General features: G+C 45.6%; 2 protein-coding genes across 7 annotated transcripts in view; one reads left to right on the top strand and one right to left on the bottom strand.

Moving 5' to 3' along the window:
• Positions 1 to 18,940, bottom strand: part of CSPP1 (centrosome and spindle pole associated protein 1) — a 1,363,238-nt gene extending 1,344,298 nt beyond the window's left edge. For 5 of the 6 annotated variants that reach the window (XM_086965839.1, XM_086965840.1, XM_086965843.1 and 2 more), the window contains exon 1: positions 18,867 to 18,940. The gene's annotated coding sequence lies outside the window, so the exon portion shown is untranslated. The remainder of the gene's footprint in view (positions 1 to 18,866) is intronic. The other variant, XM_086965844.1, reaches the window with a different exon arrangement.
• Positions 18,941 to 19,012: 72 nt separating this feature from the next.
• COPS5 (COP9 signalosome subunit 5) overlaps positions 19,013 to 20,822 on the top strand; it is a 193,408-nt gene continuing 191,598 nt past the window's right edge. The window contains exon 1 of the mRNA XM_086965846.1: positions 19,013 to 19,791. Within this exon, the coding sequence (XP_086821972.1) occupies positions 19,637 to 19,791 (155 nt within the window). The 5' untranslated portion in view covers positions 19,013 to 19,636. The remainder of the gene's footprint in view (positions 19,792 to 20,822) is intronic.

Below are 20,822 nucleotides of genomic sequence, written 5' to 3'. Positions count from 1 at the left end.
TTACGTGACTTAGATGTATTGATATTACAAATAACAATGGCTTTTAATTTTTTTAATAATTAATACTTCAATAATTCATTTAATTTGTAATGGCAATAGCTTTAACTTTTGTAAATAACTTTTGTGAAGATTATGTTCAGTGTTTTTTATTGTGACGAAAATCCAAGAACAGAAGTGAAATATTAACATCTTTTTGTGATTTGTAATAAAGCGTGAAAGCTTGAAAACAACTTGAAACATTGAAAGAACATATTTGAACCGGTGATGCTGTAGTTGCGCTGAGTGATGCTGTGGTTGCGCTGAGTGATGCTGTGGTTGCGCTGAGTGATGCGGTTGTTGCGCTGAGTGATGCGGTTGTTGCGCTGAGTGATGCGGTTGTTGCGCTGAGTGATGCGGTTGTTGCGCTGAGTGATGCGGTTGTTGCGCTGAGTGATACTGTGGTGGTGCTGAGTGATGCTGTGGTGGTGCTGAGTGATGCTGTGGTGGTGCTGAGTGATGCTGTGGTGGTGCTGAGTGATGCTGTGGTGGTGCTGAGAGATGCTGTGGTGGTACTGAGTGGTGCGGAGTGATGCTGTGGTGGTGCTGAGTGGTGCTGCTGTGGTGATGCTGTTGTGGTGCAGAGTGATGCTGTGGTGGTGCAGAGTGATGCTGTAGTGGTGCAGAGTGATGCTGTGGTGGTACTGAGTGGTGCGGAGTGATGCTGTGGTGGTGCTGAGTGGTGCTGCTGTGGTGATGCTGTTGTGGTGCAGAGTGATGCTGTGGTGGTGCAGAGTGATTCTGTAGTGGTGCAGAGTGATGCTGTTGTGGTGCAGAGTGATGTTGTGGTGGTGCAGAGTGATGCTGTGGTGGTGCAGAGTGATGCTGTGGTGGTGCAGAGTGATGCTGTGGTGGTGCAGAGTGATGCTGTGGTGGTGCAGAGTGATGCTGTGGTGGTGCAGAGTGATGCTGTGGTGGTGCAGAGTGATGCTGTGGTGGTGCAGAGTGATGCTGTGGTGGTGCTGAGTGATAATGTGGTGGTGCTGAGTGATGCTGTGGTGGTGCTGAGTGATAATGTGGTGGTGCTGAGTGATAATGTGGTGGTGCTGAGTGATAATGTGGTGGTGCTGCGGTGGTGCTGAGTGATAATGTGGTGGTGCTGAGTGATAATGTGGTGGTGCTGAGTGATAATGTGGTGGTGCTGAGTGATGCTGGTTTGAATTCCAACTTTGCTGGCTTTCTTACAAGGGTATCATCATTAACAACCTACCTGTGAGAGCAACGAACCATCCATGGCAAATAGAGGCCTTGGAAGTCTTGACTCTCTAAATTGAGGCCTCCATGTACAGAACATCCCTCATTGAGAAATTAACCCTCACCAGGGCTGCAGTTTCTGCGGGATTATGTGTAGTTTAATATAGCATATACATGTAAGGAGCAATGGTTTGCACTAAATGGCCCAGAGTGTACCCATGTGCTTCAAATTATGCCTCCTGTCATCCGTGAAATGCAACACCATGGAGTCTTTGCAATGCTCATTGACACAATGCAACTTTACCATACATGGGTCAATGGCCAATTAAATAGACGTTCTGGGAGCTGGCCCTTTAATTCTGTAATCGGATTTAGGCATTCATCCTTTCTGATCGATGTATTTTGACTGCCGCGATTTGCTAAACGTTTCTTTAAAAAGCGGGACCCCTGCACTGCTTTGATGGAGCAGGCAGCCTTACAATGCAGAAACAAGAGAGGCAAAGTGAACGAAGGAGCAAAGCATAGAATATATCAAGTGATGCGCACTCTGAGCTGGGGGAGGGGGAGGGCCATTAAAGAAGGGGGCGGAGAGGAGCCGGTGAAAGCTCGGGCTGAAACTTCAAAGGAAAGCGGACATGAAAGGAAGGGTGGGAGGGAGATTCATAGGGGGGTGAGGGGGTGTGCACCATGGTGAACTGAATGCATTTGCCAGCAGAGGTGGCGCGCACGAAGTGTCTGCTGTGAAAAGGAAGCTGGGCACAATGCACGTGGTTGTTCGCGCTTTGACCGAGCGAGAGAAAAAGGCAGTGCTTTAAATATCTTGGGATCTGAGTCGCCCTCCTTCCTGACCTTGCGTGGTCGCCTAATGTGACCCCGCTGGTGAAGAGCCTGCGCTGACCTCCACAGGTGGCAGGACTGGGAAGAATAGCCCTGTTCAAAACTATATCACCCAGGTTCTTATATACTTCAGAATACACCCTTCCTTTTTCACGAACCTGGTTCAAGGAGATGGACCGCCTGGCTACCAAATTCCTTTTTGGGGGAGTGGTGGGCGGGGGGTGAGTGGTTGGTGACCTCGCTTGGCTCTGGCCCAATGCCGGATACCACCCTTCGACGGATGAATGGGCATGACCAACCTAAACCTCTACTACTTAGCAACTTGGTTGCTCACAATGCACAACTGGTTCAATGGTGGCTGGTCGGACCCAGTGTACAGAATGGAACTGAATGCTCTGGGCGTACCTAAGATCCAGGGGATGATGTACGGGGAATCTATCTCCACATCCCTGCCCACAGTGACGCAGGGGGTTCTCCTAGTCTGGCAGGCCTCTCTACAACACACCCAATAGTCAAACAAGCTGACTCAATACACACCGCTCTGGCAAGGCACCTGGCTCCAGGAGGTTCACAACCTGGAAGGATTCAGGGAGTGGGATCTTATCTGCATCTTGCAACTTGGGGACATATGGTGGGGTGAACACATACGCACCTTTCAAGACATACAAACCCAGTATTCCCTACACAGCTCCACGTTCTACAGTTATTTGCAATTGTGGCACGCCCTCAGCACCCATATATCAGATGGTACCTCACTGCCCGAATACAGCCCACCGAAGCCCAAATCATGACAGGTGACCTGGAAAGTTGTTGGGGGGGGGGGCCTTCCCGAATTTACCGCTCCTTAACAAATACACTCCCACCACATTACACTGACTCAGGGCCCAATGGGAGGGAAGGATCGGCCCTCCGGTGGAGGAGGACTAGAGGGACGTACGGATGAAACCCAAAACACTCCCCACTTCCGCGAGGCTCCGTCTAGTTCAAATATTCTACCTCCATGCCGCATACCTCACACTAAAGCGCCTCCACAGCGCAGGGCTAAGGCAGACGCTTCATGCACCCGCTGTAACCAGCAACAATCTGATTTATTTCACATGGTATGGCTATGCCCCGTCATTACACATTTTTGAGATTCCATAGAAAAGGAATTCACAGAGTTCCTGGGCTGGGAGATCCCGCATAGGCCACTGAATGTGCTCCTGGGGGTTGCTGAGGGATTGGATGGGTCTAGAGCTGACAGACTCCTTTTGAACACTGCCATGAAGGTGGCCAAGAGAAACATTGCTGTTAATTGGTTGAGCCCTGCTGCGCCCACAATGGCAAGATGGCGTAGGGGAGTGGACTGGTGCGCAGCACAAGAGAAGCCCTTGTACAAAGCCAGAGAATGTCCAATGAAATACCGCAAAGTCTGGGGCAAATGGTTGGGGGTATTTGACGGCAAGCATTACGCTTAGGTATCTGCAGACTCGATATAGGATTTTACTTTGTCCTCCTTTTCGCTCGGTGCCTTTCCTGGGCGTGGCTGTGTGATATTGCGAAGAAGCCATACATTTACTGTACACTAATGTATTTTCTTACTGCTGGTCATTTGTTTACTACGGTTTTAAAAACCAATAAAATAGATTATCCAAAAAAAACTTATTCAAATGCCAATTAAAAAAAGTTTACAAAACAAAAGCAGAGAACTCAAGGAACACCAGCAAAAAAGGAAAGACCCATCTGTATTCAGAAAGTTTGTTGGTGTCTCTATTTCGAAAAAAAAAAATTATCTTGCCCAAATAAGTGATCACACTCAGTAAACAGTGCATTTAACCAAAAAAAATGAAACGTTATACCTCCTACTTGGATACTAATCTGGTATTTGCCTTTGTCTGGCATCGAAGGGCCAAACAGTTGAGGAAACTCCATGAAATAATGTTATGAAAAATAACCTGGAAAAAGAAAAATATAAACACAGAATCCGGGGTTCCATGTCTAAATGCAATTCTGCAAGAGGTGAAAGGCCTAAACGATGACAAGAAAGTGTGGGTTTCCCCATACACTGGATATACTAGGCTAGAACAGGCAAAGAGGTTGGCCCAGGTAGTGTGAAAAATGTCAAGCTTGCTTCTCATCGCAGAATCAAACAAATCAAAGTCACAAAGATAAGGGGAAAATAGTGCTAATGCCATGTTGAAACAAAAACCACTATATGTGAAACTGAAAAGGCAGAGCTTGTGACAGAGTTTGTAGCCTTTAGCTTTGACAGAGAGCAAAATAGAGTTACAAAAAAAAAGTCAAGACAACAAAAAGTAAGAGCTAGCAAAACTCAGGGACAAGGCATAGGATGCCTGTACAGCTCCAAAAGGATTCAACATTAGCAAAGCCAATAGGGCTCACTTTCACAAGATCTATTGGCGTTGTTAATTTTTTTGCCATGTTGTACAAGAGCAAAGCTGATGTGCGTTGTATAGTAAGGTATGTAATTGTATGGAATGGTATGGGAGAGAGGGGTCAAAAGCCACAGGAACAGAGGGTGGGGTGCAAAGGCACACGGATGGAAAGTGGGAGCGAGGGAGCAGGTAAAGGCAACAAGGACGGACGAAGAGAGGCAACACAAAGGAATAGCATATCTGAAATACAACTAAAATGACAAAAGTGAGTAAAATGTAAGTGACTGGTACACTCCATATAATATGCCTGTTATTGTACAGTATGGTACAGTCAGTCATTGTATACTATAGTATGGTATTATGGGGTGATAGGTTATATCATTGTATGGTATGGTATGGTATAGTTTGGCCAGTCATTGTGTAGTATAGTATGGACTGTCATTGACCAGTATGGTATGGCCTGTCATGGTAGTGTATAGTGTAGGAGGGTGCCCTTTCTTTGCATGGTTACCCCATTTGTGCCTGACATATGATGCAACCAGACTTGATGTGCCCTGGGTCCCTGACAATAAGGTTCCCAGGGCCTGTGTTCTTTCCCAAAATTGTACCTTTGTATCCACAAATTGGCATATCCCTGGCCACAGGCAAGCCCCTTGTAAAAGGTACCATGGGTACCAAGGGCACTATGGCCAAGGAAGGCCTCTGAAGACAGCAGCACCTATTATGCCACCCTTAGAGGCCCTGCTCCTTAACCTACACGCTCTGCCACAAGAAGGCTGTGTGTTTGGGTGCAGAGAAAAGTGAAGAGTAGACATGGCATTCACCACTGCGTGCCATGCCTGCAATCCAATGCTTAAAGCCTAGGTATGTCACTCCTCTGGCAGCGTGCACTAGTCCTAAGGTGAGGATACGGAAGCATCAGCCCTGTACTCCTAGAGTGTCTACGTTTATTCTTAGACATCATAAGTGTAGTAAAGCCATAAAGAATAAATGGTCTGGGAGATGGTCACTACGAACTCCACAGCTCCATAATGGTTTTACTCAAAACTGGGAAGTTTGGTAGCAAACTTCTCAGTACATTAAATCCACACTGATGCCAGTGTGGGAGTTAATGTAAAATGCACTCAGAGGGCCTCTTAGAGATGCACCCTAAAGATAGACCAGCCCTGGTGTGGGTCCTGAATGGCTGCCCGTCATCGTCACCATCAGACAGCTTACTGGACTCCTCTGTAGTGGGCTTCCGCTCTCTGGGTCTAGAAACAAAGCCCATCCTGGGTAGAGGTGTTATGCCTCCTCCCCTAGGATGGACTGCGCCCACAAAAGGGGAAGCTTCAAAGGCCTGCCGACCTTGGACGCTGTCCCAGGCTGTATTGCTGCCCCCAGCAACTGGCTCACACTGGTTCTGACCCCCTACTTGGGCAGGAGAATCGGCGGGAAATCCAAGTTAGGAAGAGAGGTGTGCCCACCGTTGCCAACTCCACACCTCAGGTGAGAGAGACAAGGTGAAGCACACATCTCAGTGTCCTCCATCTTGAAGATGAGGGGACTCAGCCAATAAGGAAGAGGCTCTTGCCCCCTCCCTCGAGAGGGTAGCATAATAGGGGGTGTACTCATCCCTAGGAAGGGACCCGTTGGTCCCAACCTACACACCCCTCTAACGCTCCTAAATTTAGTATTTAGGGGCGACCCTGAACCTGGTCTCCTCAGATTCGAGAAAAAAAGAAGAAGGACCGAAGAGCTGTGCTGACCTAGGAAGTAACTCAGGACACCAAATGACTTGGCCCCAGCCCTACTGGCCTGTCCCAACCACGACCTGCCTACAGTGAAGAAACCAGCACGTCCCGCAGCATCAGACCCCTAAGAGTCTGGAGGACTTGCCCTGCACCCAACTAACAGACTGTCTCCCATGAGCATCAGATTTGCTCAGACCAAAGACTAACCATCGGAGTCTGAACTCTGCCAAATCTGGACCCGGTCACCACGGCTTGAAGTCGAGTGGCCCCATACTCCATAGAGGTTCAGCTGGCGATCCTAAGTTGGGATCCAGTGATCCCAGACCTCTCACAAGTTTCGAAACTAAACCTGCAGCCTTTACTTGAAGGGTCCCCCCCGACAGCGACTGAAGGTGGTAAGACAGCTGCTCCCTTGACCGAAGCGGTCCACAAAGTCAGACCACGTCAGTCCGACTGACGCCAACTGCAACCAGTCGCAGCCTAAGGAAACCAACGCCTATGACACCAGAGTCCTTGACACATTCCTGGCCTTGGGTGGCCCAACCTACAGTGTCCAAGCATCCTCCCAGATCCCCAGTCACCTTCCCAGTCGTTGGTCACCTCCAAGAAGTCCTCCTAACCGAGCCTGCAACTTTCCGAAACCAACGGTTTCCACTGAGAAGCCCTGGGACTGTGACGTCTGCTTTATCTCCTACAACCGGCTGCCTCTGTGCTACTGTCAGTGCAGTTCTTGTGTCAGTCGTTGGCCCCTGCAATGCGGATCACAACCTGAGGAGCTTTGCTCTCACACTCAAGTAGCCTGCTTGCCAGCAGGCCCCAACCAAAGGTCCCCCCCCTTAGCCCGTTGGCTAACGTTGGGCCCCTGCACCCAGCCGTCCCAGTGCCGCTGGTGGTGTAACTAGAGTGTCTACTTGGACTTAGGGGAACCTTGGACCTCACCCTGAAACCTACACCTCGTAAGTCCAATACTTACCTCAGAGTTCGATAACCATTTTTCATCCCACAGGGACTCATGGTATGAGATTTGGGGTCTAGAAAGTGTTCTATGCAGAACTGCTAAAGTATGGGGAAATGTGAGCCCTATTGTAACGTAATCCAAAAGTAATCAAAATGAGTATTTACTGTGTAATGCCAAGTATTCTGAAAAGTGATATCAACATGTAACTGTTACAATTACAAAAACAACAGCATTTCCTTGAACAGTTGTGCATTTGAAAGTACTTATTACCAACCTGTATCAAGTCCTGCTTGGTTCTAGAAATCGACTTTAAGTTAACCTTTTTAATATGTATCTAATTGGTCTAGATTCTGTCTCGGAGTGTGTGACATCAGCCTTGATTGATTGAATACAATAAATGCTTAACACACCCTCCTTATAAGCCTAACTGCTGAACCACACTACCACAAATAGAGCAGTTAGTGATTATCTAATTTAGCCTCTGCTATACCTCTGGGGATCCCCCGGACTCTGTGCACACTATACCTTAATTAGGTATAGTATATGCAGAGCCAGCTTCCTACATATAGTCTGTCATTGTATATGGTATGTCTGTCATTGCATAGTATGGTATGTCCTGGTATGTATGGTGATGGAGAGAGGGGTCAAAAGCCACAGGGACAGAGGGTGTGGGGGGGCAAAGGCACATGGAGAGTCGTGGAAGGAGCAACACAGACAAATGGAGGGAGAGCAACAATGAAGGAATACCATGTCTGCAAAACAAATAGAAACAACAAAAGTCAGAAAAATTTAAGTGATGCGTTCTCCGAATATAAACTTTCTCAGCTATGATGTAGTGTGTTTGAAGCAGTAACAAAAACTGAGATACAGAGAGGGGGCCAAAAGCCACAGCCACAGAAGGGAGAAAAGGCAACATGGCAGGAGAGGAGGGTCAGAGAGAGAGACGGAGGCAAAGGCACACCGACAGTAGGGTGAGAGGATGGTAGCAGGTAAAGGCAACATGGGTGGACGTGTGGAGAAATAGAGCGGGCAAAACAATAGATTATCATGTCTGCAATTCAACAGCAAAAATCAGAACAAGCATTTGCAATGCAAAAGGTCTCGCATTTGAAAGAGTTTAAGCTATTGGCATTGTAAATGACAGTGCAAAGGCATTGTCTTTTAAAATGCCAATAGCTCAAAATCTCGCAAATGTGAGACCTATTGCATTGCCACAGTGAAAGAGTACATGGTGCGCTGGTAATACATAGAAGCGGCCCACATTGCTAGCGTCCAATGAGTGCTGGGGTGGGGGGTAAGCCACAGTGAAAGCGATCACGACGGTCTACTAATACATAGACGCACAAACCATTAGTAAGTAGTTCTCCAAACTTCTAATGAAAGCTCCTGAGTTAGGACACATGTAAAAAGGCCAGTCCTAATGGGAGGTAACAACAGAAGACAGGGAGGTACTAAGAAGGGACTCATAAGCCGTAGCCTATTAACAAACCAGGAGCCAACATTTACAAAGGACAATGACACACAAGCCACTAAAAAATATGGGCGGAGAGTGAGCAGGGCATCAAGTCCATACCTGAATCATCATGCCTCGCAGAGCAGCGCTGCCCAGGCTCGACCTAAAAATGTAAGTGATATGCGTACAACAAAAACGTTCTCAACTATGTGTAGCGTGATTGAAGCAGTAACAAAGGCAGAGATGCGTGAAAGGGAACAAAAGCCACAAGGACGGAGGGTAGGAAGGAGAGAGGCAAAGGCAGCATGAACAGAGGGAAAGGGTGTGGGAGGGAGTGTGCAAAGCCAAAACGAATAGACATGCCTATCATACAACAAAAACAACATTCAGAAAAATCTCATGAACACGCACAGTAACATTCAAAACAGCCCTTTTGTCTTGCGCCCCGGATGGACACCACACAAGGAGGAAATAAAACCAGCATGCGCTAATCACAAAAGCATGGAAATAAGAAATAAGAGTGATGATGAAGCCAACGAATTGTTAGCAATTGATGGGCTCTAAATCACCTTTAAGCTAACAAAATGTCTTGCAAGCGACAGCACATGCTCTGTCTCAGGCGAGACCTAAAAAGAGGAGAATAAAATAAAAACAAAGCAAATGGAGGACAGGCCAACTACCCATTTTTAGGTCGAAGCCTGCATTGCAGGGCGTGCCGTGCTGCAGGCAGAGAGATATTGTGAGGAGGGGAATTCAGTACTGCGTGAAGCCACGCCCCTTTTTTCCATTGGCAGGCCTCTGGAAACGGAGGCCTGCCATTGGAAAAAGCTCATGTTTAGCAGATTTGTCTGCTCTGGATACCGCCTCTCGAGGACTCCATGACCTGCCTTACGGTAGCACGACAATATTTCTTGAAATATTGCCTTGGCAACCATGGGGCAGGTCAGGGAGTCCTTGAGGGGCGGGATTCAGTATCCTGTGTCCGCCCCCGTTAGTGCGTACTACTCCTACTCCACCATCTACTACTACTACTCCTACTCAATCACCTACTACTACTACTCCACCACCTACTCCTACTACACCACCCCCACCCCTACCCACCACTGCCACCCTACCCACCACCATCACCCTACCCACCATCACTCTACCCACCACCACACCCACTGCCACCAGTAGGTGGTGGAGAAGGAGTAGTAGGTGGTGGTGTAGGAGTAGTAGTAGTAGGTGGTAGGTGGTAGAGTAGGAGTAGTAGTAGTAGGTGGTGAAGCAGTAAGAGTAGGTGGTGGAGTAGTAGTAGTAGGTGGTGGAGTAGGAGTAGTAGGTGGTGGAGTAGGAGTAGTAGTGTTAGGTGGTGGAGTAGGAGTAGTAGGTGGTGGAGTAGGAGTAGTAGGTGGTGTAGTAGGAGTAGGTGGTGGAGTAGTAGTAGTAGGTGATGGAGTAGGAGTAGTAGTAGTAGATGGTGGAGTAGGAGTAGTACTAGTAGGAGTAGGAGAAATAGTAGGTGGTGGAGTAGGAGGAGTGGGAGCAGTGGGTGGTGGAGTAGTAGGTGGTGGAATATGAGTAGTAGGTGTAGGAGTAGTAGTAGTAATAGGAGTAGTAGTAGTAGTAGGCGGTGGAGTAATAGTAGTAAGTGGTGGAGTAGTAGTAGTAGGCGGTGGAGTAATAGTAGTAAGTGGTGGAGTAGTAGTAGTAGGCGGTGGAGTAGTAGTAGGCGGTGGAGTAGTAGTAGGTGGAGTAGAAGGTGGTGGAGTAGGAGGAGGAGTAGGTGGTGAGTAGTAGTAGTAGGTGGTGGAGTAGGAGTAGTAATAGTAGTAGGTGGTGGAGTAGGAGTAGTAGGTGGTGGAGTAGGAGTAGTAGGTGGTGGAGTAGGAGGTGGCAGAGTAGGAGTAGTAGTAGGTGGTGGAGTAGGGTGGTGGAGTAGGAGTAGTAGTAGGTGGTGGAGTAGGAGTAGTAGTAGGTGGTGGAGTAGTAGGTGGTGGAGGAGTAGTAGGCGGAGAAGGTGAAGTAGTAGTAGGTGGTGGAGTAGTAGGTGGTTTAGTAGTAGTAGGTGGTTTAGTAGTAGTAGGTGGTTTAGTAGTAATAGGCAGTGGAGTAGTAGGTGGTGGAGTAGGAGTAGTAGGTGATGGAGTAGGAGTAGTAGTAGGTGGTGAAGTAGTAGGAGTAGTAGTAGGTGGTGGAGTATGAGGAGTAGGTGGTGTAGTAGGAGTAGTAGGTGGAGTAGGAGTAGTAGGTGGTGGAGTAGGAGTAGTAGGTGGTGGAGTAGGAGTAGGTGGTGGAGTAGTAGTAGTAGGTGATGGAGTAGTAGTAGTAGATGGTGGAGTAGGAGTAGTACTAGTAGGAGTAGTAGGAGTAGGAGTAATAGTAGGTGGTGGAGTAGGAGGAGTGGGAGCAGTGGGTGGTGGAGTAGTAGGTGGTGGAATATGAGTAGTAGGTGTAGGAGTAGTAGTAGTAATAGGAGTAGTAGTAGTAGTAGGCGGTGGAGTAATAGTAGTAAGTGGTGGAGTAGTAGTAGTAGGCGGTGGAGTAGTAGTAGGCGGTGGAGTAGTAGTAGGTGGAGTAGAAGGTGGTGGAGTAGGAGGAGGAGTAGGTGGTGAGTAGTAGTAGTAGGTGGTGGAGTAGGAGTAGTAATAGTAGTAGGTGGAGTAGGAGTAGTAGGTGGTGGAGTAGGAGTAGTAGGTGGTGGAGTAGGAGGTGGCAGAGTAGGAGTAGTAGTAGGTGGTGGAGTAGGGTGGTGGAGTAGGAGTAGTAGTAGGTGGTGGAGTAGGAGTAGTAGTAGGTGGTGGAGTAGTAGGTGGTGGAGGAGTAGTAGGCGGAGAAGGTGAAGTAGTAGTAGGTGGTGGAGTAGTAGGTGGTTTAGTAGTAGTAGGTGGTTTAGTAGTAGTAGGTGGTTTAGTAGTAATAGGCAGTGGAATAGTAGGTGGTGGAGTAGGAGTAGTAGGTGATGGAGTAGGAGTAGTAGTAGGTGGTGAAGTAGTAGGAGTAGTAGTAGGTGGTGGAGTATGAGGAGTAGGTGGTGTAGTAGGAGTAGTAGGTGGAGTAGAAGGTGGTGGAGTAGGAGGAGGAGTAGGTGGTGAGTAGTAGTAGTAGGTGGTGGAGTAGGAGTAGTAATAGTAGTAGGTGGTGGAGTAGGAGTAGTAGGTGGTGGAGTAGGAGTAGTAGGTGGTGGAGTAGGAGGTGGCAGAGTAGGAGTAGTAGTAGGTGGTGGAGTAGGGTGGTGGAGTAGGAGTAGTAGTAGGTGGTGGAGTAGGAGTAGTAGGTGGTGGAGCGGGAGTAGTAAGTGGAGTAGGAGTGGTAGGTGGTGGAGTAGGAGTAGTAGGAATAGTAGGCGGTGGAGTACTAGTAGTAGGTGGTGTAGTAGGAGTAGTTAGGTGATAGAGTAGGAGTAGTAGGAGTAGGTGGTGGAGCAGGAGTAGTAGGAGTAGGTGGTGGAGTAGTAGGAATAGGTGGTGGAGTAGTTGGAGTAGTAGGTGGAGTAGGAGTAGTAGGTGGTGGGGTAGGAGTAGTATGTGGTGGAGTAGGAGTAGTAGGTGGTGGAGTAGTAGTAGGTGGTGGAGTAGTAGGAGTACTAGTAGTAGTAGGTGGTGGAGTAGTTGGTGGAGTAGGAGTAGTAGTTGGTGGAGTATGAGTAGTAGGTGTAGTAGGTAGAGTAGTAGGTGGAGTAGGAGTAGTAATAGTAGGTGGTGGAGTAGTAGTAGTACTAGTAGGTGGTGGAGTAGGAGTAGTAGGTGGTGTAGTAGTATTAGTAGTAGTAGGAGTAGTAGGAGTAGGTGGTGGAGTAGGAGTAGTAGGTGGTGGAGTAGGAATAGTAGGAGTAGTAATTGGAATAGTAGGTGGTGGAGTACTAGGAGTAGGTGGAGTAGGAGGAGTAGGTGATGGCGTAGTAGTAGTAGTAGTGTTAGTAGGAGTGGTAGTAGGAATGGTAGTAGGAGTGGTAGAGTAGGAGTAGTAGGTGGCGTAGTAGGTGGTGTAGTAGGAGGAGTGGGAGTAGCAGGTGGTGGAGTAGGAGTAGTAGGTGGTGGAGTAGTAGTAGGTGGTGGAGTAGTAGGAATAGTAGGTGGTGGAGTAGGAGTAGTAATTAGCATTTCTTTCAATGCCCTTGGACTATACCATTTCCTGCTGAAAGGCAATATTTTTCGCCATGTGTTCCCATACCTGGCGTGTCACGCAGTTTGGTGCTTACTTACCCTATATGTTAAACAAGCATTTGCAATGCAATAGGTCTTGCAGATACGCATGTTTGAGCTATTGGTATTGTAAATGTATATGCTTTTTATTTATATATTTAAAACCAAACCCAAAATAAAAGCCATAGCCATTTACAATACTACCCTAATTCCCCTACCTTTTATCTGCATATCTTCCCCTTCATTCTAATCTAAATACTCCCTCAGTACAACACATCTTACTCGCAAAGATATACAATATATGTAGCCCTCTACCAAACAGATATAGTTTACGGTTAGACACAATAAGTCTGTATACATCACATTAGGCCATTTAGTACTATCTTTTTACTTTTATTTAAAATTACAAATCATTTTCATTATGTTTTACAAAATAAAAACAACACACAAAAAACAATGTCATTTACAAAATCAATAGCTCTAAATAATGTCACTGCGAGACCTATTGCATTTTTAATGCTTGGTAACCCCTTCACTGCGGCGTCTATTCCGCCGCAGTGCTAAGGGGGCGGGGCGGAAGAGCGGCGGGCACATGCTGGTGACGGAACCGCTCCGTCACCAGCGTCGGTTGCGCTGTGCTTATGACGGAGCGGTTCCGTCATGGCCCGGCCCGCTCAATAGAACGCTCAGCGCAGGCGCGGAATTCGCGTCGCGCATGAGCGGCCCATGACGGAACCGCTCCGTCATCAGCACAGCGCCACCGCAGCTGATGACGGAGCGGTTCCGTCATCAGCATACAAGGGGTTAAAGCATAATGCCTGAAAGTATGGGGAGGTTGACATCCTATTCAGTCCCATGCCTCAACATTCAAAGAGCAAATGGAAGAAAAAGGTGCATGGAGGAACCGAGTATTGAGGGGAAACACAAAGCATAGAGGACTTGAACATGGGCCAGATAAAAGTGAAGTTGAATGAAAAGCAGCAAGGTAGGAGAAAGAAAACGGCGGCAGAGGATCTTTACAATAAAGTGTGAGAGGCATAAGTTCTGAAGGAAAGATGAGCAGGACTGAATAGGGTTTTATTTTAAGAGTCAATATCAGCCACCACTAGCAGATTTTAAGTACATGTCCCGTAGAAATCAAGTATAGTTAAAATACAAGTTGCTGAACTGCTCTGTGCACTACTGCTCACTCTATCGAAGAGAGTACTATAGACTGACAACATTGAAGCATATGCTTAACCTGTTGCATACTTGATGTCAACACAGCTACATATGACATTTAAATGTGTTTATTCCCATAGCTATTATATCTAGGACGTTTTTATCTCACTAAACCCTCATGCCGAATATATGCTTGCTTCTTTTATTAGTGTCTGGTGCTCATGACGGGTGCGATTGAAACGGAGCGGCTAGCTTCTCTCAAGAGCCGGGAGCCCATTGGTTTTCTCAAAGCCATCACCCCTCTGGCGTCGGTTCGATAAAATCCAATTCCAACCCATGTGTTACTGTGTGTTTCAGGGAACAATGAGTCGGTTAGGGTGTGTGAAAGTCCGATTCCGTATGCAAAGCACAAACACGGTTACACATTACTCAACTGTGCCAAGCCTTCTGCCTTGACTGAAAGAAGCCCTGAGTAACGAAGGACCTCTTCTCTGGGGCACTTGGTTGAGAAGGGAAAGCTACACAAGTGGGTGATGGGAGGAGAGTGGCGGCTGTAAGGAGCTGCATGCTCGGTCACTCGAAGAGCCTGTCCGTTGTCAGGCAACCAGGCTACAACAAGGCGCAGCCGGCGCCCGACACCAAAGACAGAATCAGCCCACTGAACGGGACAAAAGCAACTCCACGCAGACACTGGAGCCTTAACACCGCGCGCCACTCCCACAGGGGCCAGGGCTCTGTGCAAGAATGTGCTATGTAAGGGCAGTCTACTATTAGAAAGCAAGCATGCTTTGAGCGCGTTGGCTATGGCAGTTCAAAACAAAAAAACACAGGGAAAGCCAGAGAGAAAATAAGTGCCCCACATAGCATATAATTGATAAGGAATAACAAGTGACACCACGGTCAGTTCAAGGCGAGATCTAAATTCTGAAATGAAACCTTGGAAAGAAGATGCCACAGACCATAGGAGAATGCCTGGTGCCGGTTCATAAGAGGGTTAGGTTGGTTCAGGTGCAACAGGAACCATCGCAATATAAGAAACAGATAGAAAATAAATAGAGCACAGTGTTGAAGCTGAGAGAGAAGTTAACTAAAGTGAGACTGGTCTGCTGCCTTAATGCCTTCTTGTATACTGATGCCAATATCCAAGTTTCGTTGTTGTTGGAATAGATGCAAGTTCGAAAATCTTCACAGAGTTGATAAATACAAAATAAATGTGCTTCCACAAAACTAAGAGACACTTTCTAATCAAAAAGTATTTCAATAAGCAACAATTTTTTTAACTTTCAAGAACAACATAGCGCGATTTTAGGTAAAAGTCCTTAAAAACAGTTAAGGCGTCAGAATATGTCCCATCTATTCATTTGTTTGGCTTGTCTAAACATTCGGTCGAAGTGTTTAAGTAACAAGCAGTGCCAACAATTGCACACTGGTCCAAAATATTCCCGAAATTGAAGCAGAAAGAAAAGTTTTAACTATTTTCTGAACTGCAGCAGATACCATTTACTCTACAAATTGGCTAGCAGATTGGTCCGCATACTTAAGTGAAAAGGGCTGGCCAACCATTCCTTCAAAGCAAACAGGTTTCATCTGCTGATCTTGACGCTTTCAAAGACTGACCACCCTTAAGATTTCTCTTCCGATGAATGCATTATCTGCTGCAGCACTAATTAGGACAATAATTCGAATCACATTATTGTTAAGCCTAATATTTTTTTACCCAGTGTTTAAAGTCAAAGGTTCTCCTTATTGTAATGGGAAAACAAAATCCTATGATACTTGATAATGTCTATTATTACAGCCAAGGGCAGGACTTCCACAACACCGAGAATAATGTTAATTTAATAGATCAGGCAGTCAAATGTGACCGAGCATGTAGAAACCAAAATATTAAACAAATCTCACAAGTACGAATGTGTGATGTGGAGTAGCATGAAAAATAAATGTCAAACTTAACATTGGCATCCACAAACGTTCCCCTGATCAGAAGAATGACGACGCAAGAGCATTTTCCCATAGGAAGGCAACCTTTGATGGACAGATTATTCTACTGGAAAAAACAAACTGCATCTGTAGTGCAATCATCAATAAATATGCTCTAAATAATAAAACACATTCGCCCTAGGCTAAGCTTCCAGGACAGAGTTCAAGCAACAACCGCTCATTCACTTTCTTTCCTGAATTATGCAAACAAGCTTTACCTAAGAGAATCCACTTAGTTGCAAATTGCAAAAGTCAGAGAATTCCTCGGCCATATTGTTCCTGCATCTTAAACCCTGGGATCACACTACGCCAGCCTCTTGACCCTGCTCTGGAATACAATCTCCCTCAAAATGGGTTTTAGGCAGTACGTTTAGTCTAAAAAGCATTCCAGCAAATTGAGCCATCGGTATTTGACCCAGAAAGTCTGAGCGCTATGATGCCACAGCAATAGCAGGTGTATTCTCTATACATGTTACATACATAACATATAATACGTTTAAAATATAGTAACTAACTGATTTCAGCTCCAGGGCTGTGACTTCTATTAAAAGTGTATGTGTGTAAAACAGTGTCACCAGCAAAAACCAACGGGAAAAAAGTCCCTTCTCCTGCATTCCCAGGCATCATTGTTTAGTGCCAAAATGGAAAACAGTGATGAATTACCTGCATGTGATTAAAACGTGAGTCTATCGAAGGGATACAGAAACTGAGCTTAGAATTGTCAGTATGGGGAACAGAAAGGCATAAGTAACAAATCAGGTTGTTCTCTTTTTTGATAATTTTTGCTAACACTTTACTAACCACATTGTATTTATGTATGTGATCCATCTGTACGCTGTCACCATCTCTCCTTTTTTGGAGTCTGAACAATCATGGAATCAGGCTTCATTTACAAAACAAATACAAGTGCAGAGTTGGGTAAAATAATAAACGCCACAGATTTGCATCATAGTCTCTCTTTTTTGGCACAAATATTGACTTCGATTTATGTAATCACAGATGTACTTATTTATGTGAGTAAATAGATAACCTGCGTTTTGTCCTAACAAAAACTCAGCTTCGCGCATTTATACTGGAGCAGATCAAATGATGATAGTTGAGTTCTATGCACCTATGTACGATTATCATATGTGAACTGCCAAAGGATCTTAACTTTGATGTACAAAATGCATGAGCTGATGCATAAAAAGTATTGATGCCATTTATTTTGTGCCTTTAAAGCAGCTTGCATTACTGTTAATTTCATCAGTATCATAGAAGACAACAACCATAAAGGTATCAGACCGGCCCTGCCCCAAAAGGCATATTCCAGTCTAGAATTAAATGATGACGCCTCTGCGGATACTCAAATAAAGACGAAACGTGTATGTGCCATCTCTAACTTCGCCACAAAGATGTACTTGAGTTTCAAGGCAGAACAAGCAAGCAATCTACCATGGCACCATGGATCTACCCCATCCTGTAGAAGATTATTCAACATATAACACTAAAATGCAGTGGAATCAACTTCTTATCTGATCAAGCTATCCTTTTTGTGCCTGCTGACAAGCAGACCATAATAATTAATTTGACATATACTACTGAAGCAGGTGTCCAACAAGTAGTAGACAGTTACAGTATGCAAAGGTGAGTTTCTTATGAGTAACCATAGCCAACAAGTGGCCTTTTGGCGCCACTTAATGGACCAAAAGCTGTAGTGCTTGGATTTATCGGAACTCTGTTCTTTTGGTAAACTTAATCAGAAAAAAAAGATTATTTGGGCCTCGGTCTCCAGTAAAGAGAGTATGATGCCTCCTGGTAATTCCTTTTGGAACTTAGGTACCACTGTCAACAACAGTAATGTAGATGTCAGGGTTTTTTGTACAGAATGGCTCAAATACCAATGTGAAGATGTTTTGTTGTTACGCATCTCTATTATACTCATGTTATCGACCTCAAACGGATGGAAGTGAAACCGCAGGGATTTGAACTTTTGATCATGAGGTCAAACACTGCCTGTTTGGGTCCACTGAGTCACCAGACATAGCTCCGGAGTAGAATGACCCCACTTTTTTTTGCTTTCAGAAACAATGTCGCCACCACATTCTCCAAATGTTGCAGTTTCTGCAACAGGTTATGCTGGGGAATGGCATACAGAATTGAAATAACTAGTTTGGATGGCACCCTGGCTCGTATGACCTGGTACCTTTGAGGAGGAAAGGGAATACACTCTTGACTAGGTGCTCAATGTGAGGATATAAAAGGTTTTCCCACCATCGTAATCTCTGTTTTTGCATGTTGATCAATTCACCTCATCCAAGCTTAATTTGTTAGTAGTCAGTTTATATTTCTGCATACCTTACATTCCTTTATTTCTTTACCAGCATCAAAAGGGAAGAGTCAGTTTAAAGCAGCCAGTCCTTGTCTCCAATACAGGAAAAAACAATGCTTTGAGACATAGTGTAATTCACCCACCCACAACAAACCTTAGATGGGTTACTGCCTCACTGAACATAAAAACACACAAGATGATGGACGGAATGTTGCACATTGGCAAAACATTCACCCCCCGTCACAGATCTGGGTTTAATCCATCGTTATTTTGCTCACCAGTGAGAAAAAGGGAAGCAAATAGTCACAGCTGTGCAGAGAACATACACCACGTCCATGGTACATGTACACAAGAAATATAACAAGACAGAACGCGGCGGAGAATTAACACACTCTGCATGTATTTCCACTGTATGATCGGTCTTTGCTCTAGGAGGGGAACATACAGAAGCCCAAAATTAGAAGGCTAGCACACCACCTCAACATACATAAGTGCAGACGTAGGCTGTTGCACTTCATTTCTCTTGGGGTGCGCTGCTAGCAGGACAGTTAATAACACTCAGTGTTGCAGTCTGCACAGTCCTCTTTATTAGTTCAAATAACAAACATTTGAATCAGGCCGCTTGCTGCTGTGCTCCCTATCCCTCAGGTCAGCTTGCCTAACCATCCTTCGCTGCGCCATAGTTGCCCTAACCCCCGCTGTACCTGCTCCTATGCCGCCCTGCACAGCCGCCTCCGCTGGCCTCTCACTGCCAATGGCAACCAGCACCAGCGAGACCAACGCCTGCAGCCGGTATTCAGTAGAATCACTTGGCAACTGTGGGTGACAGCGCCCTCTGCACCCCGGAGGAGTCACTGCGGCTTCTACATCTGGGCAGACAGCTGCGAGGGCTCTTTTTAACCTAAAATTCGGTAGCGGTCGGATTGTATTTTCTGTTTTTACTTTTAAACATTCAAGGCAGTGTCTTCCTGTGCTTCGCATTTGGTACAGGGCTCATATAATAAGTTTCTTAGTCTAGAAAGACCGGAGTTGCACTGCTTGCAAATTAAACTTTTCTACCTAATATGGCCGCGGCCTAGGTACGTAACAAAATGCTTTGATTGGTCTAGTTGTGACAGGTGTCCGAAGCGAGTCACAGTCGACCACTCCATGTCTTGACGGGTGGGGATAAATTATTTTACCCCTTCTTCGGGGTTCGGTCTACTTACCCAGTGCGAGCCTTTCAGCTTTGCTCCATCAGTCAGTAATATCTTGTGTGGAGAGAGAGACTGCAGTGCGCTAGTGCTGATAGCTGTCTGGGAACTAGGCCGAGGACATTAGTCACTCCAACCCCAGTGTGGTTTCTTCGGGAGAAGGCGGTCGATCTGTTGACAGCAGCGGAAGACGATGGCGGCTTGTGGGACCTAGAGTTCAGTGGCGCTCCGTTTCTCCCGGCACGTTGCAATACTCTCTGTTCTCCTCGCCCCGTGGAGCTATGGCTGTAGCCGGCAGTAGCAGCGGGAGTAGTGTGGCCCAAAAGACATGGGAAATGGCGAACAACATGCAGGAGGCGCAGAGCATCGACGAGATCTACAAGTACGACAAGAAGCAGCAGCAGGAGATCCTGGCAGCCAAGCCCTGGACTAAGGAGTGAGTATGGGCTCAAGCTGGAGGGTGGTATTAAAGAGAGCATGCTGGGCATGAGAATGCGAAAGTGGTGGCTTCTCAAATGCTGTTCAATGGGTGTACGTTTAACTTTTAGAAAGCAGGGTCATAGCTCTGACCCATCGCCCCATCCCAATGAATCAGACCGCACTAGATTGGTTTTAGAAAAAGAAAAGTCACAGGCTTTTATAATTTAAAAATGCAATCATTGTTTTATTTAATAGTGACATGTTCTTACACGTAAAGAGCTGTAGTTCTTTTGTCTCTCTAGTAGAGATGCGGCTCACGCGAGTTTATTTTTGGGGGTTTTCCCTCCGTCGCTCTCTGTCGAGATATATATATATATATATATATATATATATATATATATATATATATATATATATATATATATATATATATATATATATATATATTTATTTATTTAAACTATAACAAGAGTTTAAGTAAAAATAACCATTGAAATTATCCAGTTATAGTTTAGTTAGCAAACTATAACTTGCGCCTCACCAACCATACACTGCGTATGACGCACATTTTACTCATGGTATTGAATTATATACTTTATACACAGATCGGTAGTGGTGTTTTCAAAATTTGAAAAGGACCGCACAATCACCAATATCAGTAAAAAATAGAAAACAGTACTGGACAGTCAATAGAATCTTTAACAATATCAAAGACGGAGTGCTACATGGACCAATATCCCCCACAACCAGGAAGGAACACAACTTCTCAAGCCAGATGATTGACAAGTAAACATACAAACAAAAATGGTCAAGAGAGCACAATCCTACAATGTAAGTATATGATGGACTCGTACAACAAAAAGTCCAAGCAATAGTAAATTCAAGTGGTGTCAATAATTCAAACTAGGATGCAGGACACATAGATGAGTAAAGTTCATAATTTGTTTAATCTTTTCCTTTATTAATTTCTTAAAAATAATTGCCCAGTTGATAAAACGACAGCCGACACGTGTTTCGTCCGTACTATGAATTAGTGCAAGGACTTTT

Source organism: Lissotriton vulgaris, chromosome 4_1, assembly GCF_964263255.1.
Source record: "Lissotriton vulgaris chromosome 4_1, aLisVul1.2, whole genome shotgun sequence".
Lineage (NCBI taxonomy): Eukaryota > Metazoa > Chordata > Amphibia > Caudata > Salamandridae > Lissotriton > Lissotriton vulgaris.
Note: the sequence above shows the minus strand (reverse complement) of the source record. Positions and strands in the feature narration are given on the sequence as shown.